The 20,488-nt window shown below is 39.8% G+C and overlaps 1 protein-coding gene across 5 annotated transcripts in view; it reads right to left on the bottom strand.

The window, feature by feature from the left end:
* The window catches only part of obscnb (obscurin, cytoskeletal calmodulin and titin-interacting RhoGEF b), a 68,183-nt gene that overhangs the window by 4,662 nt on the left and 43,033 nt on the right, over nt 1-20,488 (bottom strand). For all 5 annotated transcript variants that reach the window (XM_042427541.1, XM_042427542.1, XM_042427543.1 and 2 more), the window contains 32 exons: nt 19,468-19,734; nt 18,695-18,973; nt 17,904-18,161; nt 17,369-17,635; nt 16,770-17,042; nt 13,652-13,927; nt 13,246-13,518; nt 12,408-12,698; nt 11,995-12,024; nt 10,446-11,786; nt 9,927-10,208; nt 9,401-9,482; nt 9,164-9,285; nt 8,846-9,043; nt 8,688-8,720; nt 8,477-8,575; nt 8,091-8,309; nt 7,731-7,758; nt 7,555-7,607; nt 7,332-7,430; nt 6,122-6,178; nt 5,142-5,281; nt 3,744-3,944; nt 3,547-3,623; nt 3,282-3,452; nt 2,925-3,084; nt 2,532-2,648; nt 2,216-2,380; nt 1,959-2,117; nt 1,682-1,859; nt 1,481-1,594; nt 1,167-1,334 (listed from right to left, as the gene is read on the bottom strand). In XM_042427541.1, the coding sequence (XP_042283475.1) occupies nt 1,167-1,334; nt 1,481-1,594; nt 1,682-1,859; nt 1,959-2,117; nt 2,216-2,380; nt 2,532-2,648; nt 2,925-3,084; nt 3,282-3,452; nt 3,547-3,623; nt 3,744-3,944; nt 5,142-5,281; nt 6,122-6,178; nt 7,332-7,430; nt 7,555-7,607; nt 7,731-7,758; nt 8,091-8,309; nt 8,477-8,575; nt 8,688-8,720; nt 8,846-9,043; nt 9,164-9,285; nt 9,401-9,482; nt 9,927-10,208; nt 10,446-11,786; nt 11,995-12,024; nt 12,408-12,698; nt 13,246-13,518; nt 13,652-13,927; nt 16,770-17,042; nt 17,369-17,635; nt 17,904-18,161; nt 18,695-18,973; nt 19,468-19,734 (6,477 nt within the window). The remainder of the gene's footprint in view (nt 1-1,166; nt 1,335-1,480; nt 1,595-1,681; nt 1,860-1,958; nt 2,118-2,215; nt 2,381-2,531; nt 2,649-2,924; nt 3,085-3,281; nt 3,453-3,546; nt 3,624-3,743; nt 3,945-5,141; nt 5,282-6,121; nt 6,179-7,331; nt 7,431-7,554; nt 7,608-7,730; nt 7,759-8,090; nt 8,310-8,476; nt 8,576-8,687; nt 8,721-8,845; nt 9,044-9,163; nt 9,286-9,400; nt 9,483-9,926; nt 10,209-10,445; nt 11,787-11,994; nt 12,025-12,407; nt 12,699-13,245; nt 13,519-13,651; nt 13,928-16,769; nt 17,043-17,368; nt 17,636-17,903; nt 18,162-18,694; nt 18,974-19,467; nt 19,735-20,488) is intronic.

Genomic DNA, 20,488 nt, shown 5'->3' with positions numbered 1-20,488 from the left:
TCAGCTGTTCTTGTCCTGCAAACCATCTGAATCAGCTAAGTTATCTTCCCTGCATAACTGCCTAGCTGTGGTTAAGGACTGGATGGCAGAAATTTTTCTTCAGCTTAACTCCTCCAAAACAGAAATCCTTATTATAGGCCTTGAGCACACTCATGGCCAATTTCTGCCTGCTCTTGGCTCTCTAGCTCAGCATGTGGTAGCCACTGCTAAGAACCTTGGAGTTATTTTAGATCAGAACCTCCCTCTTGAGTCTCGTGTTAAAAGGTTAGCTCAGTCTTGTTTTTTCCACTAGAGAAATATCTCTAGAATTAGATCTTTTATTTCTTTTAATGATCTTCAAAGAGTGATTCATGCTTTTACCATTTCTTGTCTAGATTATTGTAATGCAGTGTTTACATGCCTTGGCCAAAATATGGTTGCATGGCTTCAGGGTGTCCAAAATACAGCCGCCAGACTTCTAACCAAATCACGAAAGCATTATCAATATCTCCCCTATTTTAGCTTCCCTTCACTGGCCACCTGTCTGTTTTAGAATTGATTTTAAAATTTTACTCTTGACCTTTAAGGCCCTGAATGATATGGCACCAAGCTACCTGGCTGAGCTTCTGAACTATTATTCACCAACAAGTAGCTTGAGATCCTCTGATAAGGCCCTGTTAGCTATTTTCTGGTCAAGGCTGAAGACCAAGGATGACAGGGCTTTTGCTGTCAGGGCCCCACTCTTTGGAATAGCTTACCAGAGAAACTTAGACTACAAAATTCACTGCCTTCTTTTAAATCGTCTTTCAAAACTTACTTCTATCGCATGGCTTTTGGTTAATTAGTTTATTTGTTACTTATTTTGTCTGTTACTCTCATGTGTTACTTTTATCCATTATTTTCATCATTACTTTTAACTGTTGTATGTGTTATTTTGTTTGTTGACTATGATTTTGTATGTGGTTGTTTTCCTGCTTTCTTTTGTGTTCTTGTTTGTGAAGCACTTTGTAACGGTTGTTTTGAAAAGTGATATATAAATAAAGTTTATTATTATTATTAATTTCAAAATGTCTTTTATGTTAGTTTAATTGCAGAATGACTAATTTCTAAAATTTCCTGTGCTACACCATGTTAATAGATGAAAACATGGGGTGTTTTGGGACACTTTCATACTGTATGTCACTTACCCTGAACAGTGATCTTGCCAAGAGTGCTGGCATTGCCAGCTGGGCTTGTGGCAAAGCACATGTACTGGCCAGAATCATCTGCTGTCATGTTATCCAGTATAAGCGTGCAGGAACCATCAGGGTCCTCAATGATGATGTGATGAGGATCTGCCTCCACTGCACGTCCGTCTACAACCAACAAGTAAACCAAAATGTATTGATGCAAAACATTTAGCCTCAGACGACTGCTTGCATACAGAAGTTAATCTGTCACTCAGTCAGGGCATATAGTGTTACTCTACCGACCAGTGGAGGAAATAGTGAAAACATTGTACCCTTGTACCAGGTGACCACAGGTTTGGGTACTCCAGTGGCTTTGCAGGCCAGTTTAACAGTCTGTCCCAGCTCCGCTGTGCAGTTTGCCAGAATTTCATCAAAGTCAGGGGGACCTATAAAAGCAGATTAACCATGGAAGACAATGTTTGAAAGTGGGAGTGATAAAAGAAAAACATGTTTAGATTGTGCATCCCACTCACTCCAAGCAGGCATGGTGTATCGCTGTTGTAGTTCTCGGAAGTCTCTCAGCCATGAGTTCTTGATGGTAACGGTTCGGGCCTGCAAGGTATATTTTCTGACCGAGTCCTCGCGTTCATGCCAGATCTCAAAGGCACGGTCATCACCCTCCACTGTCTCATTCACATCAATGTTATTCAGCTGCAATAGGATGAAGAATACAGCAAACATCAGTCAGCTGTTAGACCACAAGAGATATGATGACAGTAAAAGAAGGTATGACTGTATCAAAAGTCTTACCTTCATCATGTTCTTAAAGACATAAGCTTGTGTATCAGTGTTGCTGTCTCTCTTGGGTTTGCAGATTATACAGTAGTTCTTAAAGAGAAACACGTGGCGGTGGTGACCTCTAGAGGACGTCCTAATTCCAGGCGCTCCCTCCCACACTTGGAAAGGTCCCTAGTGCAAAAAGGAAAAAAAAACATATACACATAATCAAACAGTAAGACAATCGAGCCTCTAATCATTGCATTACTCATTCAGCAACTATATCCTACCTGTCTAAGTGGCTCTCCTAGTACTTCCAGGGTTGCAGGATAGTTCTCTATCATGGAGACATGGTGGGTATTCTCGGAGCGCTGAGGAAGTGCAGACACCATGGCATACGCCTCTTCCAGGAGGCAGCAGTTCTGACCGTTTCTTGCCTTGTTTCGAATGAGCTCCTGAAGATGTTGGAGAAGAAATTTCAATAAAGCTGAGGTGATACTCACCAAGAAGTAGTTGACATAACAGATGTAAATGATGAGTTCCCATCTGTGATGTAGAGAAGTGATCTCAACAAGACGACTGCATATTCTGTGTGAAAGCTGTCACCTTGAGGAAGACCTTGTACTTCTGAATCCTCTCCAGTGGTTGTTGGATGTAGGTGTTGATGCTGCGTACAGGGGGACCCGCAGGGTCTGCACTGGCTTGCTCTTTGTCAGTGTACTCCTGCAATATAATGAAAGGTGGACTTTTTAAAATTTCAAATCATTATATTAGTGAAGTCCTTTCACAGTCACCGTAAGTAAGGTATTTACAAGGTAGCAACTACAGTGTACAGGAGTAAGTTGTCAAATAAATTACAGCTTTAATTCGGCTTGCAAAATAAATTACTTGCAAATTGAAACAACAGAAATATTTTTATTGTGTGGCAGGAGATGTTAAGTTAAAATTCAGAGAGTGTAATGGGTTTTGTCATAATAGTTCTGTGAAGAGCTGTGTTACCTTGAAGAAGCAGTGGACAGTCTTGTCACTGAGGGCAGATTCAGCCTGACCCTGACCTACAAGATACTGGAGGTACTTCTCGAAGCCCTCTTTGTTCTTCAGGAAGCACATGGCTATGTCATCGTCTGTCTCACAGTCATTTAACTTTGGCATGAAGGCCCTACAAAGAAAATTCAGAGAATTCATTTAATGACGATGAAGGAAATTTCACTGTAAATCTCATTGTTTGTCATTAAGTTAATCAGAAAGGAGAATACAAATTGTTCTCTGCATAGATGATAAAGATGCAAAACACATCTTTGCTTTCTTTTCTAAAAAAGCTGACTACAAAGACTAGTCATCAAGAGGTGAACTCACTTGCTGTGGAAGGTCTTGATATCATCAATGTTCCTAAATATGGCTTCTTTGTGGCTGCTGACATCAGGTGGTGCATCGGAGCTGTCTGCATGCTTCAGGTGATGGGAGGTAAAGAAGTTTACCTCTTTAACAAACTCTGATTCACCCTTGACCAAGTCCTGAATCAGTTGGCTAGGGACATGAAATAATATAAAGAAGCATATTGGTTATGATGCTGTGTTTGGTTCCAGTATTTGCTTAGTGAGAGTAGATAAGGTTTACTTACAATAATTTCCTCTTGTATTCTCCCTCAGATACCTCCTCTACATTTGTTTCTGGAAGGTCACCCGTATCAGCAGAGAGCTGGAGGAATAGACATTTTTATTATCAGCTTCAAATGTTCAAAGGCTTCAAGAACTGATGCTAGTGAAAAAAGTTAAGATGTTATTCTGGTGGATCAACTGCTGTAGCTTTGAGACATACTTTGAGTTTCTTGTCCAGGTAGGCAGGTGAGACGAATCCTTGGCGAGATGGTGTAGTTTTGGTGGGTTTGGTCCGGACTAACCACTTGAGTGGATGAGCTGAGTCCAAAACCTCAACATACTGTCCCTCCTTCAGGGAGATGGATTCTTTGCTTGCAATGGTGGGGTTGTAGTCAGCCGTTGCCACATAGATGTCAAACATCTGTAAAGAATTTATATTAATGACAGCACACATAATGTATGTGCAATATGATAACATATAAATTCAGTATGTTGTAAAGCTGTGTATGCTACAGTCTTAGTCCTATTGTCATTCTTACTTCTCTGTATTTTATGTTTTTTAAGTTTGCACTTCACAAGAATCTCACAAATTACATTTTGGCATTTCATATGTATACCAGCATTAGAATTGTTGCCTCTTATGTCCATTTACTACAAAGAAATTACAAACTACAAATAAGATAGGCATGAGCTTGTTGTGTGTAGTTAACTAATGTCATGTGGTTATTGTCAATTCCACATTGATTAACTAATGTCAATGTGTTTATTGTACATCGACTAAATGGTTTGATTTTACTCTCATCTAGAGTCAAATTTTGTTTTTTAAAATTTAATCTATCCGGATACAGAACAATTGCTGTATTTCAGGAACACCTTGACTCTGACAGTTATACACAATCACATGTAGAAGCTGCCCAGACAGTCTGCTCTGTGAGCCACAGAGAAAACCTACCACAATTGTTGGAGACCATGTATTAACTGCTGTAAAATACATCTAATGTGCGCCTAAAATTTTAAACATCTATTGAATGTAACCCAGAGTCTGTTTACATCCCAGGTTAAGGTCTGAACTCTCACCTGGTTCTAATTGTGGGAGATACTTTAATTACTCACTACTTGCAGATACTAGAAAATTATGATAAAAGTATAGTAATGCATAGTAATACAATCCAATAGTACAGTCTTGTAATAAATATTATTTTCTTACACAACTTACAATAATTGTTCTGCTTCAGAGATCTGACTCTGTGGTAAATAGACAATGGTTTGTGCTGGTGTTGTACTGGTTTGCATTATATTGTTTGTAATATTTCTGTCCTCCATATATATCAATGCCATCACTAAGTACAGCCTCAATATGTACTGTAGAATCTTATGAGGTACTATAGTCTCAGCAAAAAAGAATACTGCAAAAATAAAGTATTGCATCGCATTGTTTTGCACAGGTGTCTCTATTTTTCTGGTCATTCTATATTTACAGATCATTTCATCATGATATCTTTACCAGATTAAATTTATGTGAACCCTGTTTAAGAATAATTTCTTCACATTTCTGACCAATACAAACAAATTTTGGCCCACAATATGTTAAATGTATGATGTCCATACAGCATCTCACCTCTCCCCTGGCATCCCCCTCATCAGACTCAGAGGAGGAGTCAGCAATGAGGGAAGGAGGACGAGAGCGACCGTGATGAGGTGATGCAGAGGGGGTCTTAGTCTCATCATCACTGTCAACACCTGGTACGCGTAATGAAGCTGGGGTAGCAAGGAGGGAAGAAGGTAATCAGAGCATGATGGGTCAATTGTGAAAAGTGCTACAACATGTCCAAGTCTGATGATCCATCTATCTTTTAAACTTAAGTACTTTGCTCTAGATGAAATGGTATCAGGTTTTGGCTTAAATGTGGTAGCAGTTATTAGTACCCACTCCATTCAGTTCGTCAGAGCGCAGCTGAGGCAGGACGAGTCAGCATAAAGTCACATTTCAAGCAATAAATGGTTCTGTGCTGGCATCTACTGGTGCTTAATTTAATGTTTCTCCAAAGAGGCAAATCATCACTCCAATATGCAATTTATGATTTTATTTCCAAATAAATAAATATTTTACATATTTAAAGTAGTGCTAAAATTCAACAATAATCATTTAACTCTAAATGCTTTACTGTGATTGCGTTAGTATTGTGACAACATGCAACAAAAAGCTGCAGTACAGATAACATTTGTGATCTGAGCTCTACACATACATGTCTGTATGTGAGCATGTATTCAAGCTATAACTCAGTGACTAATTTCAAACCCATTTTGAAATGTCAAGGAAACCTCAATGGTGATGAAATAAGCGACGCAGACAGCATGAAAATGGAAAAGATGTTTGAACACTTATAATGGGAAGTTAGAAAATGAGGGATGATAGCAGCTTAAAACATGATAATACATGTCTTCCTATATTTAGGAAGATTTAAGAAAATATAAGACAACATTGTTTCCACAAGTCATCTCCTTAGTGACCTAATGCTAAAAAATATCTCACCAAGTCATATATCTTGTGAAAAAAATGTACAATTATTGTGAGGCTGATGCACTTGGGATACATACTGGTAGCTTTAGGCCAAGATTTCATCCACTGGAGCACTTCGTGATTCTGTGAGCTGTCTGAATAACAAATTAATGACTGGATGAGCACTTAATTGGTTGGGTTGATAAACTGATGGCTGTAAAAGTGATAAAGGAATGATGTCTGTAGGAAGCAACAAGGGGCTGTAAATCATATACACATCGATGAAGCACTACATGCTGAAAAACGAAGTGGACGAAAGGAACAACAGGTTTGTTGCCAACTTCATCTCCATTGATATGTGAATTCTAATTCAAGAATTGAAGTGTTAAAGCATTCGGATTAAACACCTTCAAAATTCTTGAATTATCAGTATAAATTCACTTAATTCAACCAAACCTGTGATAGGTATGTAACAAAACACTTAACAGCAGCACTGTATCCAACACAATGTTTAGATTGATTATATGTTTTTAAGCAGCTTTGGTATTAGCTACTAGCAAAGCCATTAATGGCAGCTTGCACGTTTAATATACAGTGTTCATGTTAAGTATCAGAAAATTAATATTCAGTATAATTTAGCAAAGGGATATGCAAACACTGAAAATACCACGTGATGTCCTCAACAGTGTAATCACCTGGTATAGTCTTTGGTTGGAATAAAAACGTAAAAACACTCTGTGGCCTTGGTTCCCTATCTTGTATGTCATCTGGTCAGTTAGCTTGTTGCATGTATGATGATGACAAAATTGATCATCAACATTCAATGACATAATATGTGTATTTCATTCTACCTTCATACCAGAGACAGTGGGTGCTGGATATTATTTGTATCACTCACATGCATTTTGAAGGTTATACACGGTAGAAAGCCAAAGTACCACCCACGTTCCTAGCTGTTGTGTTTTCTACTAGTATCTCAATCATTTATTTGATCAAAAACAGATTCTTACATCTGTCTTTCTGAAGAGCTGAAACAATTTTGTGTGGTTAACTGTCAATATTCTAAGCTAAATGGGTTAACTATTACTGTTATACTTTTAGATACTAAAAGTAAAAAACCTAATCACTACCTCGAGGTTGCCTGATGATATTAGCCTATTAGTACAGTAAGTTCAGCATTTTTAGCAATATACTCATTTCTCAGTATTTCTCTAGAAGAAAGTGTTGTAAACTTCAGAATTTCTATTGCATTATCAAATAATTTAATATTTTATTGCATAGACAGAATGGTCTATAACATACACTTACCTTGAGTGAATTTCGCTGATACCATTTCAGTGATCTGGGAGGTGAGTTTCATGAGGAATTCCTCTGTACCTACTTCACCTATGTAGGGTATTTTACCCTCTTGAATCAAGCCACAAAGTGGAAAGAATGCCATAAACATTGTAGTATTTACAGTTTCACTATAAACAACAGACTACTAAAATAACACTTGTATATGACAGCATATAAAATTGATGTGTCTTACCTTTTTCTCTGTTAGCCTCCTCCTCTGGAGGACTAACTGTAATCCCAAGAACCCTGAGGATTATTAAATTATGCATTTTATTTTCATATATTTCAATTTATTTATGTATTTTACAATGTACAGTATATACATATTTTTATTTGCTGTGCCATTTCACATATCCAACAAAAACTTACTCTGTGGCTTTGGTCTCTTTCTTTGGTGCTGAGGATTTGGATGAAATGATAAAAAACACCAAGGATCACTTGATCAGCCTTTAGTAATAATACCATTATGAAAATTTTGCCATGAGATACTTTTAGCCATAACTATTATGACATTTTTATGTGCTAATGTCTGTCCAACATCAGAAGCAAATTGGCTGCTAAAAAGCAATGTATTCACATTCTGTTTTCTTGGAAAATCAAAACCCCGATGACTCATGATGATGAAGTTAGAGGTTTGTACTCTACTTGGTGTCTTCTTTTTTAGGACTATACTCATAGATCATGATAATAAACATAGAGAGAGAGCATAGATAATTTTGTTTTCCTTACTGTCATCCACCTCGAGGTGGGCAGTGCAGATGGACTGTCCTGCCCTATTTGTGGCAATACACGTATAGGCACCAGTGTACTCTGTTCCCACATCCATCAAGATGAGGCTGTGCTGTCGCCCAGAGCTTGCTATTTTGTATCCCTTGGTATCAGGCTTGATCCACAGGACATCTTCCATTGATTCCTCCTTCAGCCAGGAGACCATGGGAGTGGGAGACCCTGAAAAATTAAAGGTGAGTATTGAGAATTTGTAATTCATGCTATACCAGGTAGCGCCACGTGAGTTGCAGCACTTGGTTTTGATCTCATTAAAACAATCTTTTTGCACACACCACAGATAAAATGTTTGCAGGTGTTTAAACAATCAAACAATGAAGTGAACAAACCTTCTACTTTGACAGACAAAGTGATGCTGGTTCCTTGTTTCACCTTCCTGTTGCTGAACCTTTCAAGGAACCGTGGTGGCACCAAGGGCTCCTTGGAATCTGTAAAAATGCAGTACACTGTAATGCTAGAGCTCGGTCACTTATAATATATCATTATATCTTCAAAGGAACCAGTACCAGTTCCAAGTCTGTAGGATAAATGTCAAATTACCTTTTTTATCTTGTGGCAAAATCTCCCCTGGTTCTGTTACAAAACACAGTTGTTACTATTTAAGCATCTTAACTGCAGTTTTTAAGCTCAAAGTATCTCAGTATGCAGTACAGTATCTCATGCTGTTTTTGTGTAGTCAACTGTTTAGATACACGTACTTAGGACAATCAGTCGGGCAGAGGAGTAAGCAGAACCGGCTGCATTGCTGATGTAAGCAGAGTACTCTCCCATGTCCTCTTTCTTCACCTCCAGGATCTCCACACCATGATAATCTCGCTCTGCTAGCAACGTAATCCTTGCTGAGGCCCGCAGAGGATGGCCATCTTTGAACCAGTATACTCTGGGTTTGGGGAAGCCTGGAAGACAGTAGACATTTCAGATATACTGTTCTTTTGTGTAAGTTGACTAGATTTGTAAGGCTCACAATCCACTGCTATTTAGACAAACTGACCATTTATATTGGTTAATAAACATACCCTTTACTTTGAGCTCCATCTTTGCAATAGGTGAACCTGGACTGACATGAACATCATGAAGTTCCTCTATAACTTGTGGTAACTGATCATCTTCAGTCACAGACTCGAAGGTCTCAGTTTCCCTGCTCAAAGAGAGTAAAACAGTGCATATCAAGTACTCAACATTTAAAAATATTATAAAATATATTTGTCAATATGTCTTTAAACACTATAAAAAGCTGTTCACAGTAAATTCACCTGGAAAGGTAGCCCTTGGCACTGACATAGGAAGATGTCTCAGTGGCATCAGCAGCAGTGTCATAATCTGAGCTGCAAGACACTGTTGGAAATGATTGGCATGCTGCATTATACAATGATCAGTGGAATAAAGAAGACCTAATGTGTACATGTGACTGTGTAATTTTGCTAGCCTTGTGAGAACCAGTGTTAGTTTTGAACTCTCAATGTAACAATATTCTTGCAAAGTAGGGTCATTTAGGCCACTCTACATTTCTAAGAGGCTAGTCTAGGATTAGGACTTCTGTTTCGGGTCAAGAAGTGACCTGGAATAAGGTTTAAGATAGGGTTTAAGATAATGGTTATGCAGATGTTGGATACAACAACACTGTTATATTACACCAATAAGCTATGTTCAACCCAGTCAATTGGTTATTTTTTGGATTTTGCCTTAACTGTTTGCCATCACAGGGACAAAATGTAACGATTGAAAGTACAAATATTTGTGAAACAAACACATGTGGGTACGTGATGCACGTTCACTCACTGTCCACCCTGAGTTCAGCCTTAGTGGCTGCAATGCCGCTGCTGTTTTCAGCTGTGCAGCGATAGACACCCATGTCAGTGGGAAGCACAGTGGTGATAATTAGTTGGTGGCAGCCCTCCTGGTCTTCATTGATCATGTAATGGTCATTCTCCTCCAGCAATTTGCCATCCTTAAACCAGCGAACAGTGGGAGGGGGCTTGCCAATCACCACACAGTCAAAGCTAACTGGATATCCATCTGGAACATCCTGACTTCGTAGTTCTGTCAAGAAGACTGGGGCAGCTGGGTAACAAGAGCAAATCAAGTCAGAAAATCAAAAAAAATAATCACATAAAGCTTGAACCAGTAATAAACTGTATAATACTGTTGGGTATGTTGGGCTTTAGTAATAATCACAATGGTGAGCATGCAAAATAAGTGTTAAGAGGACAGAGAGTGAATTATTGATGCTTTAGAAAGTGTATAAATATTTGTAAATCTATCATAGGAGGAGCAGGGCCACTCTCATGTGTCTCTTACCAGGGGCTCCAGTCATTAATGCAGGTGGCTGTCTATCTTGTGTAGGGGTCTGTGTGCCATCTTCAGAGTAGCCCATCTTTTTAATTCGCAGCTCCACTTTGAGATGCCCTGCCTCCAGGATGGTGGTTTCCACGGGAACCCCATGGATTGTAAACATCTCCTGGAACCTCTTCGAGGCGACCTCAGCCTCTGTCCGTGAATCAAAGCGAATGTAAATGTAGTTGTCATCCTCACGGTAAGAGTGAGGATCTGGGGGACGCAGGTCTCCTTCATCTGCACTGACAAATGGTTCTTCCTCCACATCTGGAGGGAGACGTGTGCGCAACAAGCGCCGGAGGCGTCTGCTTGCCTGCCTCAGTGACTCATCCATCTCACTACCTGACGAGCTCTCAGGCTCACTGTCAGCACTGTAGCCCACTGTCAGTGGCCGTCGGCCAGATGATTCTCTCACTGTTCCCACTGTCACCTTACCACTGTGAGAGGTGACTCCAAACTTGTTGGTGACCTCACAAGTGTAAACTCCAGTATCCTTTGTGGTGATGGCAGTGATGACCAGTGAGCAGGTGCCATCATTGTAGATATCAATGTGGTGGTGCTTGCCATCCGTCAGTGGTTCTCCGTCCTTCAGCCAGCGCACCTTATCAGGTTTACCTTCTGCCACACATTCCAGATGTATGGTGCCACTAGGTTCTTTGGTCTGGTCTTTGAATACCCCTTTGAAGACAGGACGCATGTCCTTGCGGGCCTTGTAGCCCTTAAAGGCAGCTTGAATCTTAATGGCAGCATCTGTGAGCCCAGACTCATCCCCTTTACCGATCTCCCTGTCAGTCTCCTCTGTAGACACCTGTTTTGTATCCGTCTGCTGAATTATGGTTGTTTTCACTTCAGTCTGCTGCACTGTTTTCTGCTCTGCCATCTGGAAATGTGCAAAGAACCTATCAGTGGTAAGAGTCTCTGACTCACTTGATGCTGTGACAGAAGACTTGCTGCTTTTCTTAAGGTAGGACACAAGCGTTGGACCCCCAGTCACTGACTCATCCTCAGAGCTGGTGTACAAACTGGACTCTGTCTGCTTTTTAGTAACAATGGCCTGCTCCTTCTCGGTTGATTTTGTTTCCACTTTCTCTGACGCACTTATCTCCTTCTGTTCTGATTTCTTCTGACCACCTTTACCATCTTCCTCAGGCTGTTCAGAGATGGAGTCCAGAGTGGGCTCTCGACTCATGCGCCGTTTCTTGGCCGATGACTCCCACAGTTCATGGACATCACCTTCTTCTGCAGCTTCTGGGGGCAGACTGGGCTGCCCCAGTAAGTCAGACTCTACTTGTGTTGCCTCTGTGCCTATAACCACAATGGAGTTTTCAATGTGACTGTGACAAATCTCTTAAAGACTTATCAAACAAAACTCTGCTTATTCAAATTTGGCATGACAGAAATTCCTAAATGTTTTATATTTGGTTTGAGAGGGATTACTCGATAGAGGTGTATAACTACAGTAGAACATGTAGTATAAATACAAAAAGCTGGCACACCAAACACAATGTCTTACCTGGGCAAATTAGTGCCTGCACAGGTGCCTCTGCATAACAATAAAAAAAGAAATGCACATATGATATAGTAATTTAGAAAACTTCTAAATTTCCTTTTCTGTTATTATCGTATCACTAGGTCAAATTATGAAAATTTGTAAAGCTTTCTATATATAACAAAATAGATTGTTCATTTTATAAACTGTGGCAAATAATAGCACAACAATGTACTACAAAGCAAAACAGTACCAAGTACTTTCTGTGTCAAGAGTGATGACAAGGGTTTCCATCTCAGATCAATAAAAATTAATAAAAACAGCAGTTAATATTAAGCAGAGTGCCTTGGCAAATTAAGCAAGCACACCCTTGATAGAAAATAGAGATAGAGAAATTTTACAATTTCATGGTTCAACAAAACCACACATCCACTCACCAAGCTGCACAGTCTGAGGCAGCTCAACAGGCTCTCCAATCCCGGCTCTGTTAATGGCTGCCACCCTAAACCTGTAGCTACTCCCTGGAAGAAGATTTTCGACCAAAAACTCTGTGTTGCACACAGGTTCAGAATGGGATGGAAGCCAGAGGGCACTGTCTACCAGCCGCATCTCCACTCTGTAGCCCAGAATGGGACTCCCTCCATTATGTAGAGGAGTGAACCAAGAGAGGGTGACAGATTGTTCAGTCTTACTGAGAACCTCTGGGTCCTCTGGAGGATCAGGTACAGCTGTTGGGAAGAAAACAGCAGATGTTCTTATGAACTCTAATCAACAACTACACAGATTGCAATGTTTATCTGTCAATGTCTGTTGTCTATTCTATCAAAACTATCAGTCCATTCAGTTACGTGTAAAATCGAGAGGCAACTCTAACACTGTTTTCTTACCCTAAATAAGTGCCATGGCTGTTCCCTCACACAAACATTACATCTCTTACACACACACACACACACACACACACACACACACACCTGCTCTCATGGACATTAAATTCATAAGTGCTTGCATGCTCACAGGTGGTTTGTTTTAAAGTATTCATCCATGTTACCAGTACATATGGAATACATAACTGGTGGAGAAATTGTTTATTCACTAAGAGAGCCATAATTACATATGTATCTTTTAGATTTTCTCTAAAAGAACTTACATCTAAAACCTGAAAACTATATAAAATATTCAAAATAAAGCTACAAAAAAGTGAGAGATTAAAAACATCAAAAATAAATTGCTTAACATAACACTGTTTCCTAACAGTGCTGTTTGTCAAACACTTACTGATGATGGTGAGCTTGGCCAAAGAGAGAGCATCTCTAGCTGCAAATGTAATTTCCTGCTGGGGCAAAAGAGGTGCCTGTCTCAGGACAAGGCGATAAGAGCAGCCATCAGCCCTCATAGCCCAGAGGTCACTGGGCTTGAGCTCAACACCATTAGCATACCAGGTTACTTCTGCCGCAGGGACAGGCTCGGTCAGCTCAACACAAAACTCAACCTTATCTCCCACTGCTGCCACCTTGTCCTCCAGAGCCTTTGCAACTTCCAGCTGCCAGCCTTATAGGAGAAAATCCACAATTAAATGTAAAAGGTTGTCATTTGAAGTTTATCACATGATATGATTTAAGATTCAAGCAAAATATTACTATAAATACAATTTCAAAGTCTTGTGTTAATTTGAGCGACTCACCTTTGACAGAGAGTTGGGCAGATGTGGAAGCTGTACCAGCTCTGAAGGTCACTGTGCAACTGTCTTTAACACGCAACTCTTTGAGCAGGAGCAGGTGACGACGACCACTCTCAAATGACACAATCTCGGCATTAGGTGATTCCTTCACTGGTTTCCCATCAAGAAGCCAGCAGCAATCTTTGCTCTCAGGACGAGAGAGGGCACACTCAAACAATGTTTCACCTCCATCAAAGGTTTCCATATTCTCCAGGCCCTGCACAATTTCAATGGGTTTGGCTATAGAACAGAAAGGAACAAGAAAGAGAGCACAATTTTTTAAACTTTTAAAGAAGACTTGCAATGTTCAAGAAGTCAAATCATTTGAGATTTTGTCAACAGAGGGCACGAACTTTGTGATGATCAGCAACTGATCAGTCTAATGGGCCACAGAACTGTCAGATATGAGGGAGCAGAGGAGACTCCCTAAAGGTTGGTGCTCTTTCCATGTGGAGGGAAGCTCACCTTCCACATGTAGTGCAGCAACCACAAAGGTCCCCTCTGCCTCACAGGAGTATGTGCCCCTGTCCCCAGCGGACACTCGGCTAATGTACAAGCGAGCCACATTCCAGTCCTGCTCCACCACCACCCTTCGGCCATCAGGCTGTAATGGTTGCCCGTCTTTCTTCCACTGAGCCTTGACTGGCCTTGAGAACTGGCAGATGAACTCAGCCGGTTGGTTTTCGACCACCTGAAGGTCCTCCATGTCGCTCACCACTTCAACTGTGGGATCTGAGGTTGGGGTCAGGGGTCATAATATCAGGGCTTGGCCATAAGACATAAGGACAAGCGCAGGGCATGCCGAATGACATATGGGCTTTATAACCCCCAGAACACCTTGAGATATTCATATACAAGTGATGTTTATATGTTTTGGGGGATGGTCTGGTACACAATGTATATTCAAAATGGTACACATCAACTGTGACCACTGTGTTGACTCTAAAATTGACATGGGGGTCAAAAAGCCCAACTGTCAAGATTTGGGGTAATGGCCACAACAAGGGCGAATAAATGCTGGCCACTGATGACAGAGGAGGGCATGATAAGCGGAGAGAACTCCCAAACTTATAGGGAAGGTGTTGGAGGGTTAGAGATTTTAGTGCTTGCAGGTTAAGGGCAGGGCGGTTTGGTGAGATGGCACAATGGTGATGAGAGTAAAGGTGAGTAGTGGAAACCGACCGGCCTGAGTGGATGGGTGGAGCAGCACTTTCTGTTGTTACTATTCATTGGTTCACTTACTCCCTGGAATAAAAGGTCAATATCACCAAAAACAGGCCTACTGTACATTCTTCACTGAATCCAATCACCAATGAAATATCTCTCCTCATTTATATTTCTAAGAGATATATACAGTTAGGGCTGCACATTTAACCATATAATAATCACGATCATGCTTTTGAATCCTACAGTAAAATTTGATCAGTTACCACTTGACAATCTAAGAGTGCCTGGTATGACACAATGAATCAAGGGATCCCAAAACACAAATGTATGTTTCCAGCATGTTGTCTCTGCCTCCAAAACAAAGTGGTGGCTGCATGCGAGGACACTCATAACACTTTGCAGAATTCAGTGTATTGCTGAGATGCAGCTGACAATGTGCAAATGCCAACCATCTGCCAGTGATGTAACTGGCACAATCATTCACAATCCATAAATGTACCTCAAATGGGCACTCTTTCTGGGATTGAAATGTAAGTGTAAATGAAATGTCATTTATATGAGCCAAAGGACATTAGATCAAACAGAAGATTTGTAAAACAGCAGGGAAATGTCAGAAACTTCAGTGAGCAAGCAGCAAATCACAAATTAGCCACCAGGACTAGACCATAAAGATCGACCCAGCTGTCAGGAAAACTTCTAGTGGGGATGATAAAGACATCCAATGCCAACAGACACAAGATAACAGAAAAGAATGCTAGCACAGATTATCTACCAACAGTGGCCATTTAGAGAGCCAATTTCACAATTTCTTTTGTCTGATCCTTGCCAATCACACAAAAGTGCAGCATAATTGTTGAGTTATGCATTTGTCATTAACTGTAGTTTATGACAAATACAAGGTCAGAAGACATTAGTATTAACTTTATTCCTGTAACATTTACAGAACAGACCCTGATTTCATGTCACACCTTATAACTGAAGCAAGCTTTGCGATGCAAAAGGAGAGACCACTTAAAAAAGTTAAAGACCTATAAAACTAATTTGTTGCCAAAGATGGAGGAATAGGGGGTACTCTGGTAGTCTACTGGTAAAGACACATACCACGTCACTGCAACATCTTGAGGTTCAATTCCACTGACCATTGTTGCATGTCATGCCCCTTTCTCTACTGCTGTTTCCTGTCTCCCGGCACTGTCAACTATTAAATAAATGCAAAAATGCCAATAAAAAGAAGTGAGAAACATAATCGTGATTATCATTTTATCATTTCAGCAGCCCAACATACAGCAGATAGGAAGGATTCAAACAGAATCCAAAAGAAATGTATCTAAATATTTTTATATTAAATTTAATTAATGAATTATTTTAATTTGAAATTAATTAAACATTAAACTTTTTTTTTTGTCACTTTAGTCAGACTTTGCTGTGGTGCTACACCCAGTTGCGTGTTTTGATTGTGTCAAAGCACAGAGCATTGAACTCTACTTCTATTATTATTATTATTATGATTATTAATGAAATGGGAAACAATGTTGCTCATGCATGATGAAGCACCAAAATGTCAATATCCAGTGTTAATCTATTCATAAACCTCAAACATTTTATGGGACCCTGCAGAAAACAATCATGTTCTTAAATAATCATTGCGCCAAATTTAATTTGGTAAATTTTGATCATTGGGTAGAAAACAGGAAATTTTAGTCTCCTGTGCCTATTATTTAATTCACAATTATGATAAATGTTACCATTAATTGTACATTGTAAAAACAACACAACCTTAGATTTAAGATAAGCTGCACTTATTGTTTGTAAGATTTCAAATGTATAATTAAAATTCTGCAGGGTCTAAAAAAAAGAGTGTGATTTAGATTCTCTCCTTTGTCGGTCTCTAGTGGTTATCATTGTAATGTGATACCTTTGACTAGGAGCTTGGCTGTTGATGTTAAATTGCCAGCTTTGAACGTGACAGTGCCAGAGTCATCTGTGGCCAGGTTCTTTAAGGTGAGTGTATGGATGAAGTTCTGGTTCAGCTCTATCTCACTAGAGGGGCTGTTCTCCAGCAAGTTGCCATCCAACCACCATTGCACCTTGCCAGGTGCCCTACCAGACAGCTGGCAGGAGAAGGTTGCCCATTCCCCAACAAAGACGTCAGTGGTCTTAAGACCACACACAATGAAGACTTCTTTCACTGTTGAGTGAAAAATACACATATGCACACACTGAGCCTCTAACTTACTTATCAGCATCATGTCAACTTAAATGTCAGAGCAAAATGACATCATACCAGACAGACAGAAAATGACACTATGCAACATCACAGTTTAAAACTGGAACTGGAAGGCCTGCCCTAAAAACACAACTACATTTCTGTTTGTTACAGCAATATATTTCCAATTAACCCTAAAGTGTCCAATAGTTCTTCTTACTCATTACAAATCATACTTCTTGTCAAACTGAAACTCATTGGCCTTAATTTCAATTGAGGACAGACGCAACATTATTAAAGTAGGCTACCTTGCACTGCCAAAGAAGCTGTAGTGAGCTGGTCTCCTGCATCACAGGTGTAGTAGCCACAGTCATCCGGCTCCAGGTTTCGTATACAGAGCTCTTGAACGCACCCTTCCTGCCTCATCTCATACTTCTTACCAGGCTGGAGGACCTTGCCTCCTTTCCTCCACTCAACGCGAACACCTCTCTTAGACAGCTCACAGGAAAGGATAACATCATCACCCTCTATGGCATCCATGTTGTTGAGCTCTTTCTGGAAGACTACTGGCGCACCTGGTGAGAATTTAAACGGCAAAGATTGGCATCAGATGAGTTGAGATGGCAGGTTTGGTATCCCAAAGTTGAGATGACAAGACATACATTTCTGAGGGTTTAAGAGAAAAGTTTTGCTGGGGAGAATGAAATGCAGCCTGGGTGTGTGAAAGGGGGCAGTGGAAGTTCAAGAATATTTCAGTTGTTCATTTCAATCCTATCTTGGTCCACAATCTTGAATCTGATCAACAGGAAAGAGATTAGTTTTGGCAGTGGCATCGTTCTTTACCTTCCACAGTCAAGGTGACGTCACACTGTGCATCTCCAGTGTCACAGGTGTACGTTCCTGAATCCTCAGGCACCAGGCTGTGGATCCGAAGCTGTTGGAATGCTCCATTCTTCCTCAGGTCATACTTGAGACCTGCTTTGATGGCGGTGTTGTTTCTGAGCCAGGTGACATTGGCCTTGGGGTCAGAGATGGTGCAGGCCAGAGTGACAGTTTCACCCTCTAATGCCACAGTGTCATGTGGCTTCTCTAGTATTAGCACTGTAAATATGGGAAACCCGAAACTAGATTTAATAATGGTAGCATTTCCATTTCTCTTCGTTTACAGCCATGGCATTCATAATTTCAAAGCCATATACATAAATATATTGATGCATGCAGTAACTACTACATGCTGTCACAGATTGCAGCAGACTGAATAAAGATATAACTTATGTCTTTTCAAATTTGAAAAAAAAAAAGTCAAATAAAAATCAAATAAACTAAGCTCTAAAAATGCAACATGTGATACATGAAGTAGTGAAAACTATTCATGTTTGATAAACACTAACAATTTACAGTATTAAGTAGTTTATCTGCTTAAGTAACAATGTTTCTGTTAGCACTTTGATAGCATTTATTTCTATAGCAAAGAATATAAAATAAATGCAAAGACTGGAAAATACATCTAAAAGTTAGGATGTTGAAGATGTTGGTGCCAGCAGATTTCCAATTGCCAAGACAAAGCTGTTTGGTGGTCGATGGGGAGGGATGTAAGGACTAAAAAACTCTAGTGACCATGTCATCTTCTTTACCTTTGGGTTTTTCCTCCACTAGCAGACACGCCACACTCTTCTCCTCTCCCACTACGAAGGCAACATCTCCTGATTCATCTGTGGTTACCATCTTCAAGGCCAAACGGTGCACTCTACCTTGGATGCTCATTTGATTCAGATCATTATTTTGAAGGAGATTGTCTCCGAGCCACCATTCCCCATTTATCACACCGGAGTGAGACAACTCGACTTCAAAGACAGCATCCTGCCCAGTAGTCACAGTAATATCGCAGAGTTCCCGGATGATGCGCACATGTTCTGAGGGTGAATGGGATGATGGGAGGTCAGTGATCAGATCTCAGCAGGGCTTCCACAAGGCATCAGAACGAGGATGTATCCATCATCAAGAATCTCAATACTTAGTTGTTAGTTCATGCCCAAAGTGTTATCTGAGGAACATAGATACTGTGCTCTGGCATGTTCCATGTCCTTCTAACGAAAACTAGTCAGGCACTTAACACTACATCTTACAACAAATATAAATTAAATGATAATACTTCAATATAAACTTGCATTCTCCTTAAAACCAGGCAAAAAATAAAAACAATATTGTTTTTAGCCAACATCAGATAATCAGGTCAAGTAAGACCATTTTTTAAAAGTTTGATTTTAATTTAATTCTATGCCAACTAAGAAATCAAACTTACAACTGTGAAATCCGAGAGAAATGGGATGGATAAATGTAAAATAGACTTCAGAGAGGATTGAGACAAGAGGAAACAAGAGACATAGATGATGATGAACTCTTTTACCTTTCACAGTCACGGTAGCAGTGCTTTTCTTGTCGCCTGTATCACAGGTGTATTCTCCATTATCCTCCACATTCAGCTTGTGTATGACCAGGGTGTGAGTGGTAGCTCTCTGCTCCATAGTGTACTTCTCCCCATGTGTGAGCAGACTCGAACCCTTCCGCCAGGTCACCTTGCAATCGGGGCTGGATGTCTCGCAGGACAGGCTGGCTTTGTTGCCTTCTATGGCCTCTTGACTTTCCAGCTCCTTCTTGAATAATACAGGTGCAGCTGCCAGAAAGACCATTATTATTAAGAATTAATTATTTAATATAAGTTTATAAGTTTTCTCAGACGTAAACCCAGTTTTCACAAAACACACTGTACTCATAAGCAACATTACCTCTACTCACAATCCCAACAATTTCATAGCAGCAAGAAACTTAAAACAACAAATAAAAACATGAAAAAAACTTTAAAGTGACTGGTTTACATACACTCAGCCCATTTTAAGTTTAAGGAAAACACTTTAAGAGTGAATCAGAAAAAAATCTGCAATCAAATTAATCAAGTGATATGTTCTTGAACAATTTGTCAACACTGACAAAGTTATTGAAAAGAAAATTAGGTTTAGTCAATTTAATTGTGGTGCAATAAAAGGAACATAACAATGAAAAAAACATACACTTATATAATAAAATAACATAACATTGGGACAAACATTGAATGAGTTAGAACACTGTGCTTCAAGTTATTTGAACAAAGTGTATAGTAAAAGCAAACAATAATGAAAGTGTACAGTGAGGAATACTTGCTGTGAACAAGAATTATAAAGAAACATATTGACCAACATGACCAATATAGAATTTTAAATACAAAGTTGAAAAGGATGTGGTTAGTTCAAATTTAATTAAAGGAGGAATGAACATGCTTATACTGTACAAATATGACGGGATACGCTCTAAAGTGCATGTTATACGCTATGGAGAAAAGTGAGATGAATGAGGAACAAATCAATAGAAAGTGAAAGCTAAATTCAAATAAA

The sequence above is a fragment of the Thunnus maccoyii genome, chromosome 12, assembly GCF_910596095.1.
Source record: "Thunnus maccoyii chromosome 12, fThuMac1.1, whole genome shotgun sequence".
Taxonomy (NCBI): domain Eukaryota; kingdom Metazoa; phylum Chordata; class Actinopteri; order Scombriformes; family Scombridae; genus Thunnus; species Thunnus maccoyii.
The sequence above is the reverse complement of the archived record's forward strand: the minus strand, read 5'-3'. Positions and strand labels throughout refer to the sequence as shown.